Source organism: Trichomycterus rosablanca, chromosome 6 (assembly GCF_030014385.1).
Source record: "Trichomycterus rosablanca isolate fTriRos1 chromosome 6, fTriRos1.hap1, whole genome shotgun sequence".
NCBI classification, from domain to species: Eukaryota; Metazoa; Chordata; class Actinopteri; order Siluriformes; family Trichomycteridae; genus Trichomycterus; species Trichomycterus rosablanca.
In genome coordinates, this window is record NC_085993.1 from 14,583,072 (window position 1) to 14,607,136 (window position 24,065).

The 24,065-nt window shown below is 36.7% G+C and overlaps 1 protein-coding gene and 1 pseudogene across 7 annotated transcripts in view; both read right to left on the bottom strand.

Moving 5' to 3' along the window:
* The window catches only part of LOC134316300 (potassium voltage-gated channel subfamily KQT member 2), a 70,022-nt gene that overhangs the window by 10,455 nt on the left and 35,502 nt on the right, over positions 1-24,065 (bottom strand). For 3 of the 7 annotated variants that reach the window (XM_062996641.1, XM_062996639.1, XM_062996646.1), the window contains exons 5-12: positions 14,318-14,443; positions 13,325-13,435; positions 12,279-12,374; positions 10,918-11,012; positions 7,802-7,870; positions 7,666-7,695; positions 5,200-5,423; positions 1,978-2,025 (exon numbers count right to left, since the gene is read on the bottom strand). In XM_062996641.1, the coding sequence (XP_062852711.1) occupies positions 1,978-2,025; positions 5,200-5,423; positions 7,666-7,695; positions 7,802-7,870; positions 10,918-11,012; positions 12,279-12,374; positions 13,325-13,435; positions 14,318-14,443 (799 nt within the window). Of the gene's footprint in view, positions 1-1,977; positions 2,026-5,199; positions 5,424-7,665; positions 7,696-7,801; positions 7,886-10,902; positions 11,013-12,278; positions 12,375-13,324; positions 13,436-14,317; positions 14,444-24,065 lie in introns of all 7 variants that reach the window. The other 4 variants (XM_062996642.1, XM_062996640.1, XM_062996643.1 and 1 more) reach the window with 3 other exon arrangements.
* LOC134317400 (U2 spliceosomal RNA) lies at positions 16,804-16,960 on the bottom strand (annotated as a pseudogene).

A 24,065-nucleotide genomic window follows, 5' to 3' on the forward strand; every position in this document is an offset into this window, starting at 1 on the left:
TACATTTTAAAAAATGATAAAATATTTTAATATTTTGTTATAAACTTTATAGTTTTTTTTTTTTGTGCAAATATATGATGTTTTTTAAAAATGATGACTGCAGCATGTTGGTGATTCAGAACTAGGATTGTTAAAAAAATCACATTTTAAAAACAAATGGTATTAAAATAGAGTGACATCTATGCAATCTTTCCAGATATAACAACAGCCCCTATTTTTAGAAGTCTTTTCAAAAGACTTTGAAATATGTTTGTAGGAATTTGTGCCCATTCAGTCAAAACATCATTTGTATGGCTGGGTGCTGATGTTGAAGAAGGCCTCAGTTGATGTTCCAGTTCATTTCAAAGCTGTTCAGTGGGGGTGAGGTCAGGGCTCTGTACAGGCCACTGGAGTTTCTTTAAACCAAACTTATCTTCATGTTTTTATAGGCCTTGCTTTGTACATGGCACTGTCATCCTTGAACAGGAAAGGGCCTTTCCTAAATTGTTGTTGCAAAATTGGAAGCATATAATTTCTTTAATATATTTGATTCATAATTTTTTACAGCTGTTAGCAATTGATGTGTATAAAACCCCTTCTAATTATTTTGTCCATATAGTGTATCCTAGACTGGTAATGACTGGGTACAAAGACAGCATCAAGTAAATGTATACCATATTGCTGAATATGTGTCAGCTAATAATACAATCAATCTAGCAGACTAATGTAGACAATTGTATGTAAATATTTGTGAATGTAAATTAAGTTAAATCAGTGACACCTCGCATAGACATGCTTTTTTGTAAAATACGTTAAAAAAGTACTGACAATTTAAAAAATAATGTTAATGTTTTTCTTTCTTACCTAAAACAATACCTTGGAACCATTTTTTTACAGAAATGAGTCACAATGTAAAATTCATATCTACAGTATATTACTGCAAACCTTTGAGCCAGGCATATGTTTAGTAAAGACAATATCTAGTTAAATACAGATAAAAATTCTAGTTGACTGTGTTACTGTTTCTCTGTTTACATACGACCATAATTACACTTCTTAGTTATACACACACGTTGCTACAAATATTACCGACCATCAATAATACCAATTCACATTACTGCCAATTTTCTGTGATCTCTCCAGAACATGATGTATGTATTAACATTTAAGGATCATATGTATTGTGCTAGCATTTTTTAATAGCAGATAATGAGTGCTTAACCCATAAAGAAACTCTTTAACAGTTTCTCTTATTAAATCCCATACTAAATTTGATGCAGTTATACGACTTAAATTATGTTAACATGTGTATGGCATAATGAACATGGAAAGTTGAAGGATTTCAGTAATTATTCCTGACACTGGCAAAAGACATTCTATGTACTTGTCAATAAAACTAGCCCTGTTTACACAGAAAAGTCACCAGCGATACTCAATCACATTGATTAAAAAGGAATTAGTAGACAACAAAGGTAAATGACATTATAGAATTTTCTACATAACCAAGTTAACAATCCAAGTTGTGTGAATGTATGTACAGTATATGTTTGATATATAAAACTTGTATAAATTTGTATATAAAAACCTTTGGAGAAAGTTAAAGTGTTTTAGTCATTTAGGCACAGTAAAAAGGCAGAAATAAATGAAATCCATGACATATATTACACATGTTTGTAAAATGTTGAGTTCAAGTGTATGTAAAAGTACACTTTTCACTTTAAATAAAGTGAAATCTCAAACTATTCATGTACTGTTTCATCCACATACTACTTATCACAAGTATGTATCTTAAACAGTTTTAAACTGTTTAGGCAAAGTCATGCACCGCTATTATGTACCCATAATGAAAAAACTACTTTTATTAATGGCAAGAAAAATAAAAAGCCTAAAACAAATCCTAACAGCACATCTCCAGACTGGAAGTCAGATTAAGTTTGAATGGTGTTAGATTAAAGGGTAGAAGTTGTATTGGGCCCAGACCCATCTGTTTTGCCTGACCTGGAGAGCTCTTCTGCCTCATATCCTCCGCCTGCATCTCAATCAGCACTTTAGCATCAGCATCAAACAGAGAAATGGAAAGGACAGCATCAGGATCCAAATTCATTTGAAAACAAGGGGAATCAATCAACACACAAGCATTATAACTTGACCACACTTTACATAATGTGCTATTAACAGAGCCTTCAAAGAAGACATAACAATTTTACAGTACATTAAGGCCCAATAGTGGACACGTGGCTGTGCTGTGGTTTGAAGCAGTGATCTTCTGATTACTAGCCCAATTGCTTAACTGATCTACCACTGCTCCTTGTTATAAAAAGACTTCTTTCTTTTAGTTTTTTATACATAATAATTATTATACGTAAATTTGTTAAAATGTTTAGGACTTATCGCACTTTGTGAAAAGTGTGACAAGCAAGCAAGTTAAAAAAACAACAAAACAAAAATTAAATTAGCAAACAAACTCTGGACATCTGGAATTACTCTGATTTGCAACATAAAGGACACTGTATACATCATATAACCAAAGGTTGTGGACAAACACGTTGCTAACCTGTATAATATGAATATATATTTTTGTAAAAAATATATATTCTACAATGTATATATGTAGTTCCACACTTTCTGCACAACATGCTTTGACATGTGGTGTGGAGGAACATGAGCCTTATTTTAACTTCAATGAACTTCTTTATAATGACTTGGAACTTTCAACATCAGTGCTTGACCTTACAAATGGTCTTTTGAGGAGACAAAGGCCAGAATTTTGTGAAAAGCTTTTTTAGAAACTACTGAGTGTGTAAGTGTGTAACAGGCCCACATGCCGTAAAGCTAGCCAGTGGACACAAACTGCAGTATCATGCCCACCTGCCAGGCTGATAAATGTTGTGGGGTTGGGCATAGACTGTGTTAGTTTAACTGGCAGTATCTGTGCCTTATTGAGTGTTAATTTACTTCAGGTAGACATACAGGGGTTGGACAATGAAACTGAAACACCTGTCATTTTAGTGTGGGAGGTTTCATGGCTAAATTGGACCGGTGGCCAATCTTCATTAATTGCACATTGCACCAGTAAGAGCAGAGTGTGAAGGTTCAATTAGCAGGGTAAGAGCACAGTTTTGCTCAAAATATTGCAATGCACACAACATTATGGGTGACATACCAGAGTTCAAAAGAGGACAAATTGTTGGTGCACGTCTTGCTGGCGCATCTGTGACCAAGACAGCAAGTCTTTGTAATGTATCAAGAGCCACGGTATCCAGGGTAATGTCAGCATACCACCAAGAAGGACAAATCACATCCAACAGGATTAACTGTGGACGCAAGAGGAAGCTGTCTGAAAGGGATGTTCGGGTGCTAACCCGGATTGTATCCAAAAAACATAAAACCACGGCTGCCCAAATCACGGCAGAATTAAATGTGCACCTCAACTCTCCTGTTTCCACCAGAACTGTCCATCGGGAGCTCCACAGGGTCAATATACACGGCCGGGCTGCTATAGCCAAACCTTTGGTCACTCGTGCCAATGCCAAACGTCGGTTTCAATGGTGCAAGGAGCGCAAATCTTGGGTTGTGGACAATGTGAAACATGTATTGTTCTCTGATGAGTCCACCTTTACTGTTTTCCCCACATCCGGGAGAGTTACGGTGTGGAGAAGCCCCAAAGAAGCGTACCACCCAGACTGTTGCATGCCCAGAGTGAAGCATGGGGGTGGATCAGTGATGGTTTGGGCTGCCATATCATGGCATTCCCTTGGCCCAATAATTGTGCTAGATGGGCGCGTCACTGCCAAGGACTACCGAACCATTCTGGAGGACCATGTGCATCCAATGGTTCAAACATTGTATCCTGAAGGCGGTGCCGTGTATCAGGATGACAATGCACCAATACACACAGCAAGACTGGTGAAAGATTGGTTTGATGAACATGAAAGTGAAGTTGAACATCTCCCATGGCCTGCACAGTCACCAGATCTAAATACTATTGAGCCACTTTGGGGTGTTTTGGAGAAGCGAGTCAGGAAACGTTTTCCTCCACCAGCATCACGTAGTGACCTGGCCACTATCCTGCAAGAAGAATGGCTTAAAATCCCTCTGACCACTGTGCAGGACTTGTATATGTCATTTCCAAGACGAATTGATGCTGTACTGGCCGCAAAAGGAGGCCCTACACCATACTAATAAATTATTGTGGTCTAAAACCAGGTGTTTCAGTTTCATTGTCCAACCCCTGTAGGTCCAACCTTGACTTCCTTTTCCCCTCCTTTTCTCCTTGATGTTGGACTTGGTCCAGAATATTTTTCCCACCAGCATTTATGTCAGCATTATACTTTTTTCTCTGGAAAACTTAGCTGGTGTTGCGACTTTTTTAAAGCATGACCTAACCATCCTGGATTGGTAAGCTGACACCAGAGGGCAGCACCTTTATGAGTGGACCCCACAGATACACCCACATAGGAGGCAGGCTGTGTCTGTTGCTGCTCTGCTCATTTTTAGCCATTCCTGGTTTTACTGAGTTTTTCTCTATTTTTTTTCTGAGAACTTGGTTGTCACACACTGGTGGACTGAGTAGCTGGCCTATATGTGTCAACCTGTTTTAATCCTTTTCCTGTTTGCATTTTTTGTTTCAGGTTGCATAAGGGATAACGTTGTATTCCTTTGAATTCTTTTACTAGCTAATTACTTTTATTACTTTTATTAGCTTTTGCCTGGTCAGGCATCCTGCATATTTGGTTCATCCTTCACAACCTTACAGGTGTGGGGCTTTAACAAGGCACAACCCACCATGTTATACCTATCATAATCAATATGTTTATTTTCTAGTTCCTGTCAGTCTGGTTTTATTTTTTAAACAATTTAAGTATATCTCCACCAACACAATGGCAGCACAAAAAGCTACACAAAAACATATTATGGATATTAAAAATCATATCTAAAATGTTTCACATTACAACAAATGTTACTGGGTAAATATTGCATGCATTAAATCATAGAAAAGGAAGAACAAGAATCCTGATGTTTAAGAGTTGCTCATTTAGTATGGAATTTAGGTCATTTTCAAATTCTTAATAATTTGCCATTATTAAAACAAAAATCTATTTTTTTACTATTCTATATCTACTATTATTTATAAGTACTTTACATTTAGCATGACTAGAAGTATAATAAATATAGTGTATAAAAAATATACAACCAAAATGTTTACTCTTAATCTCTCACCTTCTGAGTTCTGGCGTGAAGCTGCTCCTTTAAAGCGGAATGCTTGCCTAGCACGGCTACGATCACTGAAGCTCAGGCTTTTGGGCACCTTAGAAGGAATGTCTTCAATGTTATCTGCACTGGGAGAACGTCTCAGAGGCTGCTGGCCCTGGGGTGAACCCTTGCCCTTTGTACCTGAGCTTCGTGGGCTAGAGAACACCCGTTCCTTAAGACTGACTTTTTGACTGCAAAGAAATAAAAGTTAAGAATAAAAGTTTTAGATTTTATAGAGATATAGTAAAACATCATAAAATAAAAAAAATAACCTTTACTCATGTCCATTCATCAGAATTAAAAAGTATCTATCAACTATTAAACTAGCTGTACCTGTAAAAGTACCTGCATGTGAGTAGCAACATTTCTGGACAGTATTGGCCTAGCCCTACATTAAAAAAAGACTGAAAAGACAGTATAGCATCGAGAAAAGCCAAATTCATCAATTTTAATTTAACCAATATTTTATTTTTAATATTTTTTTAGTTTTTAAATATATTTCAGGCTAGACTTTCAAAATTGCATTGCAGTCTAATTAGAAACATTAAAATATAATATTTTTCCTAGTTTGTTAACATATCATTGATATTTATTAAAAACTTCTAAGTATATCCTTAAAATTACAGTTATGATTTACTGTTGTTAAGTCTTATACTGTCCCCAATTTTGAGGTCTTTAAAAAACAAGCAGAAATGCAGCTACTCTGAACCCTCTTGTAAACAAGGCCCCATGTTGATGAACTTGAGATGCAGGTGGGATCAGGAAAAGTCAGGAGGATTTAACAAGTCAACACCTAAAATAAACCCTGGCTGGATCACTTATCAGCATAACAACTGTGTAAATCTTACTTTTAGTGCCTAAACATTGAACTATGTGATAAAAGAGCAAATTGACCAGATATTACCAGATTTTAGATCTCAGACTGCTTCTGTAAAATATATGTGATCTACTGTTTCATAAAGCTGCTATTATTCACCCAAAGCACTTTACTGGCATACTGCATCCTATTGGGAAGAGTGATAAAAAAAAGCTCTTGACGCTGAGCAATTAGTGCTTTTTCAAACTGATTTTTTCTTACACCACTGACAGCATTTTTAAAAGACAGACACATGAAAAGACATACAGTATATGTAAAATTGGTGATGGAGGATGGGAATAAGACACCATCAGTATGTCGTACCCTATTATACAATTTTTTTTTTTACCTAGACCTAAGACTGTATCTTTCTTATAGCTGTTACCTACTTTATTGGCATTTCCTCTGATATGTTATTTCTAATTATTTTTTGGAATAATAAAATGTTCTAGTAATGTGTGCAGTGAAGTTAGCCCATCCCAGCTTTTCAATGGGTGCAAGGCACACAGCAACCCACCAGTCCATCGCAGGGCACACACACATGCACACCCATTCACCTATAGGGCAATTCAGTGTCTCCAAATAACCTTGACTGCATGTTTTTGGACTGTGGCCCTTGCTGTTCTATTGTTAATAATAAAATGACAGATACTCACTGTCAGTGTTTGCACTAGCTGTATTAGTATGGTTATAATCAGAATGGGTCATATAATCTATGTACATATAATTAGTGGCTATGCTACTAGTAGTGTTACCATGTCTGTTCCTCCTGTTTTGTAGCAATGTAACATGTATGGTGGCATTTCTGATTGTTTTATTGTTCTCAGTTTGTTTGCAGCCTGTCTGCATGGGTATTTAAGTCGTTGTTTTAAATCATTGATTTGTAGAAGGTAGTTTAAAATACAATGATAATTCTGCTAAAGACTTTTTTAAATATAAGTTTCTATTAAAATAGTTCCCTGTTGACAGAATTTTTTTGCTGATAAAAATTTATGTATAAAATCTGTCAACTTTCACTTACAAAAACAGAAAACAGAACATCCTGACAAAGAATAACATACCTTATCCATTTGTACAATGACAAGGTCAAAGCCAACACACTCATAAATAATGCATTTGTATTCTACAGTTCAGTACACCAGAACCTGGCATGTAGAATATAATCACACAAGTCCCTGCTGCCCTTGAGGTCTGTCTTGAGGTATGTTTACCTCAGGTAAAATAACTATTAGAATGAATTTGTGAACCGAATGAACCCTTTGTTACAATACTGAAATAAGATTGTCATAAACAGGCCATGCCAGATATCATATGAGATCATAAGGAATAATAGTTAATTTTATAATAGTGTTAGCAGTACCAGGTATTGTCATGCCAGTTCTCATTATGTCATTACAGCTTAGACTTGTCAAGCTAAGAAGCCTGGTAACATAACACTCTTAAAATATCTGACATAAGCTATGACCCCTTTTACAGTGTTTGACATCTGCCATCACAGGTTTATGGCATGCTTATGTCAGTGTCATACTAAGGTGAAACTAAAGTCTTACCAAATATTGTAGTAAAAATTCACCTACCTTGGGGATGGCTCTGGCTGGGCATCCTTCCTGTATAAAGATGAATGTTTTTTAATACATGACGTAAGTAACTACCCTAACAGTTCTTGACAAAGACAATAGTAGATAAATCAGCACTTATTATTTCTTTTATTACCTAAAGGAAAGGCCAGATTTACTCTTCAGGTTTTTCAGTAGATCAAGTTGGTTTAGTGGAGGAATGAGCCTGCAAAATACATATAATAGTTATAGCAACATAGACAGTAATACAATCATGCAATCAGTACACCAAGTCTTAAAGATCCCAAATAAACATACTACTTGTAACACTTGTAATCAACCAGTTAGGCTACAGACAGAAATAAACCACGACGAGCTTTGTGCTTACGCAATGTAATTTAATTATTTATTTATACTAATCATTTCATTCTGGTGAGGATTATGGTGAGTCATGGTCAGGGTCATGGTGAGTCATGTAAAGGCAGGGGGTGTTAGTAGGGTTTTTACACCTTTTTTACACCTAAGTGACGATACATGGGAGAAATTAAAATGGTTAATTACAGGAGTTGAAAACAAGCCATTTAGTCTTGTTTAAAACCACTCAAGCCATTGAGTGGTTGTAAACTATTTCAAGTGTAACAGGGCTGCCTTCAGTGATTCATCTGTAAAATATTCATGGACCAAAATTCTGAATATCAGCTGCAAGTACTGAGGCGCTTTCATACAGTGTTATCCGCCTGCCAAGAGTAAGAGCTTAGCAGCAGCTTTAGCAGGTCTACAAACATCAAATCCTCAGTGTGCCGCAAGATACAAATTAGCAAGCAGGAAAGGAAATAAATTGGATGTGTTAAAGGTTCATGCTGAATAGCAAAACTGAGGTGAGAATACATGGTGTGTACTGTATTTATACATGCCAAAAAGAGCTGAAGGTGTGAGTTAATGTCAGGGGTATGCAAAGCTGTAATCTGCCACATGAAGTGAAAAGGTCCTCTTGCAGTGATACTGTTTTACTTGTAAAGCCAGGACATCTTACTAATAAGATAAAGGCTGAAGCAGATGTTGCAGTGTTTACAATGTATGATAGTGAGTGGTCAGACAATTAAACATTGAATTTGCCTTAAAGCTGGGCTGAAATGTCTTAACATGAAATGTCAATAACAGGACCAAACTCTATATCTTATGTAGCTCAAGGAAATAACAAAAGGTTAGTGTGGCTGTGACCCATGTCATACTACTTAATTAAATAGCAGTATTGAACCGTCACTCTCGAACCTCGGCCCTCTACCCCCGCAATCCCCCTTCTCTCAGAAAAAAACAGTCGAGTTTACTATGTCCGTCAGTGTTTTAGGGCCAATCTTAAAATATTTTCCAAGAATAAAGTTGATATACTTCAAGAATAGTCATAATACTTCATAAACATAGTTTTTTTGTTTCACATTCTTTTTTTAAATGTATTTATGCATTTTCTCCCATTTTTCTCCCAATTTAGCGTAGTCAATTTGTCTTTCCCTGCTGGGGTCCCTGATTGCATTCAAGGAAGGTCTATTCCTGCTCACGCCTCCTCCGACCCGTGCGCCCGTCCTTAGTGGACCCTTTCTTTTTCACCCATGCACTCTGCACAGGCGCCTCTATCTGCTAATCAGGGTCCATGCACAGCGTTAGAAGATCCCACCCACATAGTCCAGTCATCCCGCCCTAGCAGACACGGTAGCCAATTAGAGTCTGCTGCAGGCACTGCCAATTATGCCTGCTAGTTGGCGCCCAGCCGACCGGTGGCAATGCCAAGTTTCAAACCGAGGAGTTCAGAATCATGGCGCTGGTGTACTAGAGGAATATTCCGCTGCGCCACTTGTTTCACATTCTGATATCAACTATTTCTTTATTTGTGAAACTGATACAAAAATATAACTTCATATTCATTGTACCTCATTTTAACCACTGATGTTTATTGCTATCTTCCTGTTACACACACATAAAATCTCTCTCTCTCTCTCTCTCTCTCTCTCTCTCTCTCTCTCTATATATATATATATATATATATATATATATACTGTATATATATACAGTATATATATATATATATATATATATATATATATATATAAATATAATATAGCACAAAGTTATTACATAAACATAACAGTAATGCAAATTGTCCTTATGAATAATTGCTTTATATTACACCAGCTATGTGTACAGAACACTGTGCTCTGTGTTCATTCTGTTCATTTATACTCTTACATAAACAGAACGGATGTTAAAGCAATTGTTTTTGCTTACCTTGTGTTTATTTATTCAAATAAGTACAGCCATGCATGAAATATTTATTTGCCTAGATGGCTCGTCAAAGAAGTAAACAATTATTCGTTGCACACTATGTAGCTCATAGCCAAAAATCACTAAGGGGTATAAGCTTGCAAAGCTAAAAATCACCTGATATCAATGTACAGTAGTTAAAGGTGAAATCCTGTCTCGTGAATGAGGAGAACAATTTAGCATTTTTTATTCTTTAAGGCATGGACTGAAGCAAAGTGTTCTAGTATTGTAAATGTAAAGGATATAACACAATTATTTACTAAAGCTGGGGATGTTAGGGAATAAACTCCTCAAGCATTGCTGTGGGTTTCAGCCTGTCATCATTTTTTCCGCAAATCATAGCCAGCTTCTGCTAAAACTTTTCCTGATGTCATTTTGTACAAGATCACATCTGGTGTTCAGAAACTCAGGCTGTTAGCCCATGAAATTGTTCCCTTTTAACTGATCACAGAGAATTTTATACCATGCTTTGTTATAATCTCATTATCTTTTTGGCAATTAGATAAGCTTTTTTTCTGAAAAATAAAAAAGACAAATTAATTAGATCTCCAGTTAAAAGTTCTAATGAATTATTCAAATGGGTCTCAGAGGACCTATTCTCAATAACTGAATTAGATTTCCAGTGGCTCAGCAGGATGGTAAGAAGGCTATTTCAATAGTGATAGATGACTTTAGTTTTTCAAGTAGTGCTCTGTTCAGGAGTTACTGTCAGAAGAAGGTCACAGTGTGGATCAATGCAGTGACTGCAATGGTTTCATCTGACACTTAGGAAAATGCATTGAGGAAAGACAGTAAGAGAGAGAGAGAGAGAGAGAGAGAGAGAGAGAGAGAGAGAGAGAGAGAGAGAGAGACAGAAAGGCATGTCTGTATGGGGGTCGGGCCTGTAGCAGAATGAAAATAAATGGCAGAGATATTGGGTGATATATGAGAGAAAAGAAAGAGGATGGAGGCTGATACCTGTACATAGGGACTGATACAGTTCTCTCATAGTAGTCCCAGGTTGACTGCAGGTCTGTGCGAGACAGATTAGTAGCGTAGACCCTCCAGGCAGCCTTAAAAAAAGATTGCATCAGATAAAAGCATATAGCTATTAGCTCCAGTGCTAAATGTAATTAAGAAACAAGAATGGATATCTTAAGGGTGACTTTGTCCCTGTTTTGGTATTATAAATGTGTAAGGATAAAATAAAGGACATTTTATGCCAGTTAAAAATTTTTTTAAAACCACTATTTATTTATTTAAAATTACAAATTCACAAAGCTGAGTTATGATAGACCTCAGAGGTAGTCTGTATATATTTTTAGAGCTTTCAGGACATGAGTTTCTGTAATTGTTTATAGGCTGCCCCTTTAAAATAGGTACTTAAATTGGAAAACATGGGCTGACAAAAATATATATGTATTAGTAAATTATGCTGAGAAATCACAGAAATCACAGTACTACTGTAGGACTATTCAAATGAATTTAGTCAACTGTTTATTTTTATGTTTAATTGAAGAGTTAGATTTTAATATGCCTAATTCAGTAAAACTAAAAGCCAATGGGTCTCCACATGTATACATGTATTATCTATAGCTTTTTGTTTATGGAGAAACACTGTATTTAATACAGTATGTCTGAGTTTAGCTTCACCAGCAAAAACATTTTCAGACCTTTCAGACAAATTGAACTTTTTTCTAATTTATGTAGTACTGAAGGTTAACACAATTTTTAAATGAATGTGACTGTCAAGCATCAAAGGGTGATTTGCAAGATTAAGGTTTCATTTTTCTTAAAAGGTCATTTTTCTATTCAGAAAAATGATATACGCCAAAGTGAAGTTCAATAAATGTATGGAATTATATAATGTATAAATAAATATACTTGAGGCTGATTAAAAATGTAAAAACATAACTGAAAAACTTCAAACAATATATTAACCACAAAATACAAATTATTCATTTATGTATTACTAGTTTATAATTTTTTTGAAACATTTTGGGATTATTATATATAACACTAAACATGATTTTCCTGCTTAAATATTGCGATTACAGCAAATTGTCTGCTTGACCAGATGACCCAATGCTGCAGAAAGAGTAAAGAGTGTAAATGTAAATTGCAGATAATGAAGACAGTATTTCTAAAAAAAAACTCTACCATATTTGAGCAACACTGAGTCTGATCATCTGAACATATCTTCCAGCTTCCACAAGTCAGTCAAGTATTTTAATTTGCCTAATATATTGCATATGTTTATTATCTTGCTATAGCATATAAATAAATCACCTCAAAGACCCTGAAACTTTTGCTTAATCATGACAAAAAATGTGACTTACCTGAACAAGTCCTGCAGCTGGATTCCTTCGTTTCTCAAAATGTTTCTGACGATGCTGCTCTTGGACCTTCAAGGCAAAGCCAGAGCCCAAGATTCCCTAAAAATAAACAGAAATATATACTTACTACGGAAAAAACAATAAAAATAGGTGGAAGAAGAAGCCATTTCTTAATCATATATTAACTGAAACAATACAATCTTAAGTCATTTGTGAGCATGTGTACTGAAAAGGGTAGTTAGTGTTCTCCTCCAAATAAGTTGATCTGTGCAATGATGTTGTAAGGGCAGCCAGTTGCAAAGAGGGCAGTGACTGGCTTCAAATGTTTTAAAGGACGCCCTTTCTTCCTACTTTGTGACAGAGGAGACACAGTGGATGGACATATGCAGAGACCGATTAACAAAAAAATTAGGTAAAAATTGCATCCTATGCATATGTGTGTGTTTGTTTGTTTTATTAGGATTTTAATGTCATGTTTTACACTTTGGTTACATTCATGACAGAAACGGTAGTTACTCATTACACAAGATTCATCAGTTCATAAGGTTATATCAAACAGTCATGGACAATTTTGTATCTCCAATTCACCTCACTTGCATGTCTTTGGACTGTGGGAGGAAACCGGAGCTCCGGTTTCCTCCCAAGCAGACACGGGGAGAACATGCAAACATACTTCTTGCTTGTTGTTTTTTTCTCAGTTTATGTTGACTACACTTTAAAATAATCATTCTAAGGTCTAAACTTAACACACAGGTGGAAATGGTGTGTATATCAGCCGGCATGTGGCAAGTGTAATTAACAATATATTTATATATTTAATGGGATTTTAAGATGCAACATTTTCCCCCAAAAAAGCATTAACATTGTTTTTTTATTTATCTTTTGGCAAGAACAAATAAAATTGTATGTCAAAACCAGGGTTTTAAGTTCATATAATAAGTTTATATCATTTAAGCTTATATAATTACAGGGAATTAAGATCTGGTGTGTCAGTGATTAATCTGCATTAACATTATTAACATTATTTACTCAAAATTCTACAAACTTACAGCAGGCAGAGCGAAAAAGGACACTCCGATGAGAGTAAAGGTCGCTGCAAGAAGACGTCCATTCCACGTTATTGGATACTTATCTCCATACCCAATGGTTGTCAAAGTGATCTAAAAGACATTGACATTAAAGATAATTAATACAATTAGTAATTAATAAATAACAACACAACATGACTCACAGTCTAGTTTTATCTAATTCCCATTTGCTGGAATCATGCCGCCAGCACCGCCCCCATGCTGAAGTCTCAGAGCGAGCTGCGTTGTGTACTGAGAGACATGCTAAGCTCTCCAAATCCTTTGCTAGTACAAGCACCTTAACCAGGCAGTGGTGGACACAAAAACTTTTTCCCTCCCATACTGGCACAGACAATCGTATATGTATGTGGACGTCTGGCAAGTCGTAGCACAGCTGAGATGCGAAATTGGATCTCAGCATTGGTGGGCTAGTGTGTTAGACTGCTGTGCCACCTAATCTCCTTGGATTACAGATTTATTTTATTCAGATGTATTTTCTCTGCTGTGTGAGGTATAATGATTTTTCTTTTTCTATCGGGTGAGTCAAAATGATGTTAATACTTGAATGGCGGAAACCATTTATTCACAAAACATACTTCATATGTGTAAGATGATTTATAGGACAGTCTCAACCTGTTCGCCATCATGTTTAACATTCAAAAACCAGTGAGCAACAGTACCATTTAAAGCCCAGACACACATTTCGCGGGGAATAGATCCATTAGTGTTACCATAATTTTCACACGGTATATCCTAACACAAAATTCATATAAATTGTTTTAGTGAATGCTTCTGACAGCTTGCATCCAACCAAAGCTGTTTTGGCTTCCACTGAGCCCCTAAGTTTCAAATAATTAGATAATTAGAGATAATTAAATAAGCAAAACTAATTTGCATATCAGCTCATGTTTTGTAACTTCCCATAGGCAACAGAACAATGACATTATGGCTGTTAATGACAGTAATGTTGCTTACCAGGCCCCACCATAAAGCATCCGCATAGGTTGCAAACATGACGTTGTCCTCTTTCTCAGCCAGATATACGAGGAAAGAGGCCAAGATTAGACACAGGAAGCCAATATACCAGGCTGTAATTAACTCCTGCCAAGGGTAAACACATACACAAACACACATAGTAAATAACATTAACTAATAATATTTACTTATACATATAACTTGATATTGACCAGTAACATTTCTGAATAAAGACTGTGCTTTACCTACATATGACTCAATTCACCATCTGGTAAATGTCACTGTTAAAATTATGTACATAATTTATTCTAGTCTTATTTATGTGTGGTGGATAAAATATCTGTATCAGGAACTAAATCACAATAACAAACACAGAGTCATCATGGTGGCACAGCAGGTAACTGTCATTCAAAAACACTTTGCATAAAAGACAGAAAGAAAAAAAAAAGCACAAACCCTGGAGCCCTAGTAATGGAAAGATGGAACAGTCAACTTTCACATCATTAACCACAATAACTGCTTTGCGTGACTGACTGTATATTATTCAGTACATTTTTACAATTTTGCAGGACCAGGTGAATACACTGGAGCATACCAACAATTCCAAAAAGAAGAGTGCCTCCCTGTGTCATATATTCATGTACACATGTACAGTACAATGTAATTCTTTTTCCGCATATCCCAGCATGTTTGGAGGCAGGGGTCAGAGTGCAGGTCAGCCAACAGTGGCTTAATAGCAGAGCCTGGATCTGAATCGACAATCTTTGAAATTATAGCCCAAAGCTCTACCCCTAGGCTACCACTGTCCCAATATATATGCAGATGATAACGCGTTTTTCTATACATACAAATAAATTATACAGTGAATGATGTATTATAATAAACAGCACAATGAAACAGCCTAATGAATCCAGGGACTACATGACTTCCCTAATATCTAAATATAAATATCATTATACCTTTTTATTAAAGCATAGATCAACATCTTATCAGGACTTGATGATAACAGTCCAAAGATAGAGTCAAAGCAAAACCCTACCCCTGAGCTCACTGGTAGTAACGCTTCACTATCTGTTATGTTATGATTTTTATATTATTCATTTTTAATAACCGTCACCAATTCCACTATACAAAATCAATTCTAAGACTAATTCGGTATCAGAAGAGACCACACAATGGTTAAACAGTTACAATTCTGCTAAGTGTGTTTTCAAGAACACAAATAAGGGACAACAGGCCACAGCCTTTAGCACAAAAGCCCAAAACACTAAATCTGACCCTTGAGCAAATCAAGTCTTCATTAGCTCTTAATGGGTTTGAGCTTCGTCTTGTACTACATTATTAATGCTCCAGACTAAATCCAGCTTCATTTGAGCCCAGAGCTTTTTACTAAAGTGATGTTCTGTAACCTTATTCTTCTAAAGAAGCTCAGAAACACAGCCTGAGGTAAGAGCAGTGGCAAAAGGAAAGTCTGCAAGCAAACACCTGCACAACGAAAGAAAAATCTTTTGGCAAGAACTTGAGAACTTGGCAGTATAATCTGTTTTATACCTGGCTGTTTTGTATGGTGCATACATATACTACATGCTTCTTTATTAGTCTTTTATTTCATATTAAAACCTTAGTTAGAACTACACTTTTTTAATCTTTGCCAGTCTTCCAGTCTCTTGTTGATTGGATAAATGAACAGCTGAAGTCAGAAGTTTACATACACTTGTAAAAAACATGTCATGGAATGTCTTGGAATTTTCATTACTTATTACAGTGTTTTCTTTTTCTGTGATAGAATAATTGGACCATGTGCTTCTTTGTTAATTTGTTCATCAATGTAAGTTCCTTCATAAGATTATTTTGTTTTGCTGGGTCAAAAACACACAACCAGGCACTTAGAATATGAATCAAATGAACAAATGAACAAAGATCTATAATGTCATTTATCTATGTGGCATGGCCCTCTACTGTCTTAGTGATTATGATAGACTACAGCTGGTGATTTGTGTCCAAGGTTAGGAAGGCAAGATTTTGTCCTGGTTCAGTCAAGCTTTCAAGGCACCAAGTTGGAAGTTTTGCTTGATTGTGGACACAGTCCCACATGTTCTCACAGCTTTTATATCATAGCAGACCTGTTATGGGTAGTTTTTGGATTACAAGTCTAGGACAAAGATATATGTGTCATTACTGGCAAAGACTATCCCTGAGGTTGATTATTAGAAATTTTTAAATAAAAGGATTGTCCACGTCCATGTTGTTTTCCAAATGCCTTTTTTTGTTATTTATACATATACAGCCGTACAGTACAACAAAATTCTTTTTTCACGTATCCCAGCTTGTTTGAAAGCTGGGTCAGAGCGCAGGGTCAGCCATCGTACGGCGCCCCTGGAGCAGAGAGGGTTAAGGGGCTTGCTTAAGGGCCCAACAGTGGCTGCATGACAGAGCTGGGATTAGAACTCTCAACCTTTCAGTTAATAGCCCAAAGCTCTACCCACTAGGCTATAACTGTTCCAACTCATGGAGCGGACAGAGCAAGCCCCTCTTTCGACTCCCAGGCCTAAAAATTCATTCAATATATGGTCCTCGGGTGGAGGATGTATCAGATATTTAACTGATAAGAACAGATACTACACTTGATCTTAGCCAAAAGATCTGTTACATCTTAATCTGTTACAATTTAAGTTTAGGAACGGCATAAAAAAATATTGTCAGAAGCAATATTGGTAAAATCCTGTGACCACAATCAGAAAAAATATACTGTGTGTATAAGGTGACAAATAGATAAAACTGGTGACATCGCTCTTTGAATCCCACTGCCTCACTGTAATTATGACGCTTGTAAATCATACTTAATTACCTCCCACTGAGAACACTCACTGAGGAAAAAGCGAATCATGCAGCACAACATAAACAAAATGATACAAATAATTACTTCATATATTCACTTTGTTAGCAGCTGCTTTCATTACTACTGCATGTACAAACTTTTTGGCTTTTTATAGATGCATTAAAATGGGGCAGTAGTGATGCACATCACTTAAGCAGAGAGAAAGAATGGGGCTACACCATGACAGTAAAGCCAGTTTTAGAGTGAAAAATGCCCTGTCAGTGCTCTCTATCTCTCAACATGCAGGGACTTTGACCTTGGTAGAGTCGTTGCTTTGAATCATGCTTGTCTCAGCACCTGATCAGAGCTGTGGAGGTGCTAAAAGCACAGCACCATCCTGTAACAGCAGAAGGAAGTGGATTGTGCCATAGACTGCTAAAGGCCCCTGATGTGGTCCTTGATGTTGTGCTAAGCTGGCACATTCTTTTTCCTCCTGGTGTGCAGGGGCACAGGTGAAAATCAAAGGATAGGTTGGTAAATTCCAGACTGTCCAATTTGAGTAGACATGCTGGGATGGGATGAATAGAGTGAAAAGCATGTGCCAACTAAGATATTTGTGGCAATATACAGTATAAAAGCAATGCATCTCTCAAAGGCAAATCAGCAAACAAACTGGATACTTAAGATGTGGTATTCAAGCTGTTGTAAATAAATCTGAATAATCAAGAGAGTTCAAGGACAAAAAAAAAAAAAAAAAATTCAAAATCTGGTGTGAAGTTTCCCAGAGTTTCTTCTTTCAGAGGCTGGAAGAAATCCAACAAAAACTTGGTTTAGCATCTGGCAGCTTCATCAGGATGGCAAGTTGACCCTTCTACAGTCCAAAGAAGCTTGATCAGGACTAGTTGTTTTAAAGGGTAGCAGCCAAGAAACCACTTTTACAGAAAAGGAACAGTGTAAAAATACTAAATATGTTACAGCTCACATAGATTGGAATGAAGATCAGTGGCATAGAGTGTTATGGACAAAGATGGATGAATGAGTGCTTGTAAAACGTGACACAGTGAAACATGGTGGATGGTCTGTCCTGGTTTGGGGCTGCATTTCTGACAGAGGTGTTAGCGATTTTATACTGACTTCTGCCAGTAAAAGACCTCTAAAAATTGTGTGTGTTTTAATTTTTTTATACATATATTTTAATAAAGAGGTGAAATAATAAATATGGATGGTTATTTAAACTTTGCTAAAACAACAAAGCTAGTGGTGGAGTAAGACTGTATGTCCACTAAAATATCAATTTCTAAATTCACATTTGTATTTTCTTATAAATATACATATTTAATTTAACTTAATATTAATTAATATATTAACATAAATTATTATATAATGTAAATGCTTTCTATTTATAAATCTGAACCAAAACCTCACTATTTATAAGTACTATTTATAAGTACAAACAAAGGTTGTACTCAATTGTGAAAAAAATGTTATAAGGAGCTGCTTGGGTGGTGCAGTCTATTACTCTAGCCCACCATTACTGAGATTCAAACGCGTTTTCTTGTGTGGGGCTCAGGTGGTGCAGTGGTCAATCTACCTATCGTTATCATCCAACTGAGTGTCTTCACAGACGTGATTGTCTATGTCTTGGTGGCCAAAGCCCTACGATGAATTGGCACCCTGTCTAGGGTGTTCCTGCCTTAAGCCTAGTGTTTCTTGGTGGAACTGGACCAGGATAAAGCAGCTGATAAAAATCGAATGAAAATGCTAAAAGGAAATATAGGTAAAAGAAATATTAGTCACTATAATGAAATGTGTACTTGTAAAGGACACAAGCTCTAGATATCAATGCTGCAAATAAAAAAAAAGTTTTTTGTACAAATTGTACCTGGTTTCATTATAAAACATGTTGCAATTTTACGTAATGTGTAGCAATCGTGGTGAAAATGCTTTCTGAAGTTCTAAGGACATGAATTATTAACCTACAATTCAAATAATAAGCTAGAAAGCCATAGCAAACACCTTAAACATGCTTGTCAGTACAATTGCTTTGAGAGTCTGCAAGCAAAACAATTTATGGAAACATAAATCATCCCTTAAGAGAGCAGCATACAAGATTTCACAACATGGTCTCAGAATAATTATGAGGACAATAAAACAGAAGCCAGCATTCACTCAAAATAAGGTACAGAATTACCAGCAGAAACAACAGTTACAGTTAAACTGTTTTATCAGTGAACAATAGGCACAATTAAAAGTGACATCTATAAATAAATGGTTTGTTAAATATTTTGAATTTAAATGAGCTACATAGAGTTCTGACATCAACTCTATCCAACCGACTGCAAGCAGGACCTCTCATAATACAGTGTTAAACCTTCCCCACAGCTACTTATTGCACAAGATTTTGAAGCGTTTAGCTGGTAACGTTCCAATTTATCCCAATGTTGGTCAGTGCGGTTGAGGTCAGGGCGACCTACTGATTCTTGTAATATGAAGAAATATATCTGTATCTTGTATCCTGTATGGGCAGTTGTAGGCAGATACTGGACTAGAAATCAAAAGGTCACTGGTTCAAGCCCCACCACTGCCAGGTTGCTGCTGTTGGGCCCTCAAGCAAGGCCCTTAACCCTCAATTGCTCAGACTGTATACTGTCACACTAAAGTAAGTCATTTGGAAAAATGCCATATTGTAAAAGTATCCTACTGAATTTACCAAATACTGCAGTTACCTACTGTTGATACCAAATCTTAATAAAATTAATATTGATATAGACCAGCCTTTGTCTTCAAAAGAGCATCAATTCTACCAATTATACCAAAAAGGTGATAATGATAATCATTTTTATATGTAGGTTGAAACACAGTCATTAACTAAAACAGCTGTGTAGGAGGCTTAAAACTTAAAACTAATTTTACAACCCCAAATCAGAAAAAGTTGGGACAGCATGGAAAAGGCAAATAATAAAAACACAGATTTTCTTACATTTACTTTGACTTTAATTTGATTGCAGACAGGATGAATGTAATATATTTTATGTTTTGTCTACTGAACATTTATTAATAATCATCCATTCCTGCATTTCAGGTCTGCAACACATTCCAAAAAAAGTTGGGACAGTAAAGCATTTACCACGTTGTAATGTTGCCATTCCTTTTCACCACACTTAAAATACGTTTTGGGACCGAGGATACCAAGTGATTTAGTGTTTCAGGTTTTATTTTAACCCATTCTTCCTGCAAACACGTCTTAAGATGTGCAACAGTACGGGGTCGTCGTTGTCACATTTTTCGCTTCAAAATTCTCCACACATTCTCTATTGTGGACAGGTCAGGACTGCAGGCAGGCCAGTCCAGTACCTGTACCCTCTTCTTCCGCAGCCATGCCTTCTAATGTATGCAGCATGTGGTTTTGCATTGATTTGTTGAAAAATGCATGGACGTTCCTGTTTCAATAATTTCCACATGTATTTGTTGACAATAGAGATCCTCTGTCCATCTTTGCTCATCAAAGACTCAGCCTGTCCTGGATGCTGATTTTGTACCAAACCATGATTACAATCACCTGTTGACATCACCTGTTTGGAATCACATCATTATTCAGTTTTTTCACCTCATTACTAGCCCTAAATTGCCCCTGTCTTAACTTTTTTTGGAATGTGTTGCAGGCCTGAAATGCAGGAATGGGGGTATATTAACAAATGAAATGAAGTTGAGCAGATAAGTCATGAAATATCTTGGGATCAAACTGTCTGCAATTAAATAAAAGTAAATGTAAGGAACACTGCATTTTTATTTAATTAGCATTTTTCATACTGGCCCAAACTTTTTCTTATTTGGGATTGTAAAAGCATTCTTACTTTGCAGCATTTTTTCCACACCTATATATAATGCCTGACTTGCTTTTCTCACATGCAACTCTAATAGCTTAATTACTCTACATGTTGACCAAACAGCTTTGATCCTCATCTTATTAAAACAAACTGCACTAGGGTACAGATATATTTTTAGACTCATTCATATTAAAAGATTCAGCAGGTCTCCCACGGGCTGCTTATTTATTAAGTACAAGCACACTGGCCAGTTGTTATAGATAGCAGCAGTGTTGCATCACCAGTCACACTTGATCTAGTTTTGAAAGAGCAGCAAAGTGCTGAGGAGTGAAATAAGATGGAATAGCACCCTGAGTAGGTCAAGCTAAAAATAGTGCATGTACTGTGGTGCAACTAGGAAGACTTTTAGGAACACCAGACCCTTTAGGAACTAATTTTGATTTAAATTTTAATAATGTTATAGTAATTACAACATAAAGACTACAGATCGTGGTGAGACTGGAACATTGTGGCAGAAAAAAGCAACAGATCCGCACTTCTGTGACCAATAAATACCAACATATACTGTAGTATACACTGATCAGCCACAACATTAAAACCACCTCATTGTTTCTACACTCACTATCCATTTTATCAGCTTCACTTACCATATAAAAGCACTTTGTAGTTCTACAATTACTGACTGTAGTCCATCTGTTTCTCCACATAAGTTTTTTTAGCCTGCTTTCACCCTGTTCTTCAATGGTCAGGACCCCCACAGGACCACCACAGAGCAGGTATTATTTAGGCGGTGGGTCATTCTCAGCACTGTAGTGACAATGACATGGTGGTGGTGTGTTAGTGTGTGTTGTGCTGGTATGAGTGGATAAGACACAGCAGCGCTGCTGGAGTTTTTAAATACCGTGTCCACTCACTGTCCACTCTATTAGACACTCCTACCTAGTTGGTCCACCTTGTAGATGTAAAGTCAGTGACGATCGCTCATCTATTGCTGCTGTTTGAGTTGGTCATCTTCTAGACCTTCATCAGTGGTCACAGGACGCTGCCCATGGGGCACTGTTGGCTGGAAGTTTTTGGTTGGTGGACTATTCTCAGTCCAGCAGTGACAGTGAGGTGTTTAAAAACTCCAGCAGCACTGCTGTGTCTGCTCCACTCATACCAGCACAACACACACTAACACACCACCACTATGTCAGTGTCACTGCAGTGCTGAGCATGACCCACCACCTAAATAATACCTGCTCGGTAGTGGACCTGTGGGGGTCCTGACCATTGAAGAACAGCATGAAAGGGGGCTAACAAAGCATGTAAAGAAATAGATGGATTACAGTCAGTAATTGTAGAACTTCAAAGTGTTTCTATATGGTAAGTGGAGCTGATACAATGGACAGTGAGTGTAGAAACAAGAAGGTGGTTTTAATGTGATGGCTGATCAGTGTATATATGGTTATATTCTTCAAAATAGCCACAGTTTGCCATCATAGAGTTGCAAAATGTAGCCATTTTTCCCATCAACTTCATAAGGTAATTACCTGTGATACTTCCACTGTATGCTGAGCACATGCTGGGTGTTTTTCATCTCCTCAACCAGATACATTTATTAACTTCAAGTGTGTCCAGTGGTTGACTGGTCGTGTACACAAAGCTATCTACAATGGTTGGCAGAGTTTATTAAGACTGCAAGCAAGCTAGCAGTCCATCTGCCCATGACAGGTTCAATTTCAAGTGTCCTACAGATAAAGCTTAACAATGTTGACCTGCTATTTATTTCAACAAATGTAGCTGTTAAAAGTGACACTACTTTTTCTGTAGCTGTATAGCGAAAGCAAGCTAAGCTGGCATTGCTTGATACTTGATTCTAGTAATAGGTTTGCCATGTTTCCTATATATACACTAACAGCCCACTTTATTAGAAACACTTGTGCAATGCAGTGCAATGCAAAAAATCATCCAGTGAAAATTAAGTCCAACCTACAAACTGAAATGTGATATTTAGAATATATTTAGTCTCAATCGATTTTTCTTTTACATTAACGTTCCTTACAATACAAAATTGTATAATATACACCAATGAGGCATAACATTATGACCTTCTTAATATTGTGTTGAATCCCCTTTTGATGCCCCATACCCAACAAACTGTGATGCACTGTGTATTCTGACACCTTCCTATCAGAACCAGCATTAACTTCTTCAGCAATTTGAGCTACAGTAGCTCGTCTGTTGGATCAGACCACACGAACCAGCCTTCGCTCCCCACGGGCATCAATGAGCCTTGGCCGCCCATGACCCTGTTGCCGGTTTACCACTGTTCCTTCCTTGGACTATTTTTGATAGATACTGACCACTGCAGACCAAGAACATGCCTCAAGAGTTGCAGTTTTGGAGATGCTCTGACCTAGTTGTCTAGCCATCACAATTTGGCCCTTGTGAAACTCGCTCAAATCCTTACACTTGAACATTTTTCCTGCTTCTAACACATCAACTTTGAGGATAAAATGTTCACTTTCTGCCTAATATATCCCACCCACTAACAGGTGCCGTGATGAAGAGATAATCAGTGTTATTCACTTTACCTGTCAGTGGTCATAATGTTATGCCTCGTCGGTGTATAATATAATACAACCTATAATACTAACACTGCAAATAACTTAATTACTAGTGTAAAAAAAGAAGTCTGCCATGTTTGCAATCCATGACAAAATACAACCTCTTTACAATACTTCCACTTTAAATTGCAAATAGCAGACTAATATATCTTTAGATTTATATCGTTACAACCAAAAGTAAGTAACATTTTATTTAAGTGGTCTAGCATTTATTACCACTACACAGCTAGCTTGCTTCTAATTTTAAAAGTCAGGTAAGCTGCCAAGAGCAGTCCTAAATTCTGACTCGTAGGCTTCCTGCCACGGTGAATGGTAGCCAATAAAATATAGTGGACAAGAAGATTAACAAGACATGTCATCAGTTCTCAAGATTGCTAAACTGTAATTTATGGATCTGCATGGCAGGAGGATTAAATAAGTGAAATATTGTTTGAAGCACAAGGAATCCATCTGAAACACATTTAATAGTACATCACTTTAAGATTTTCTTTTCA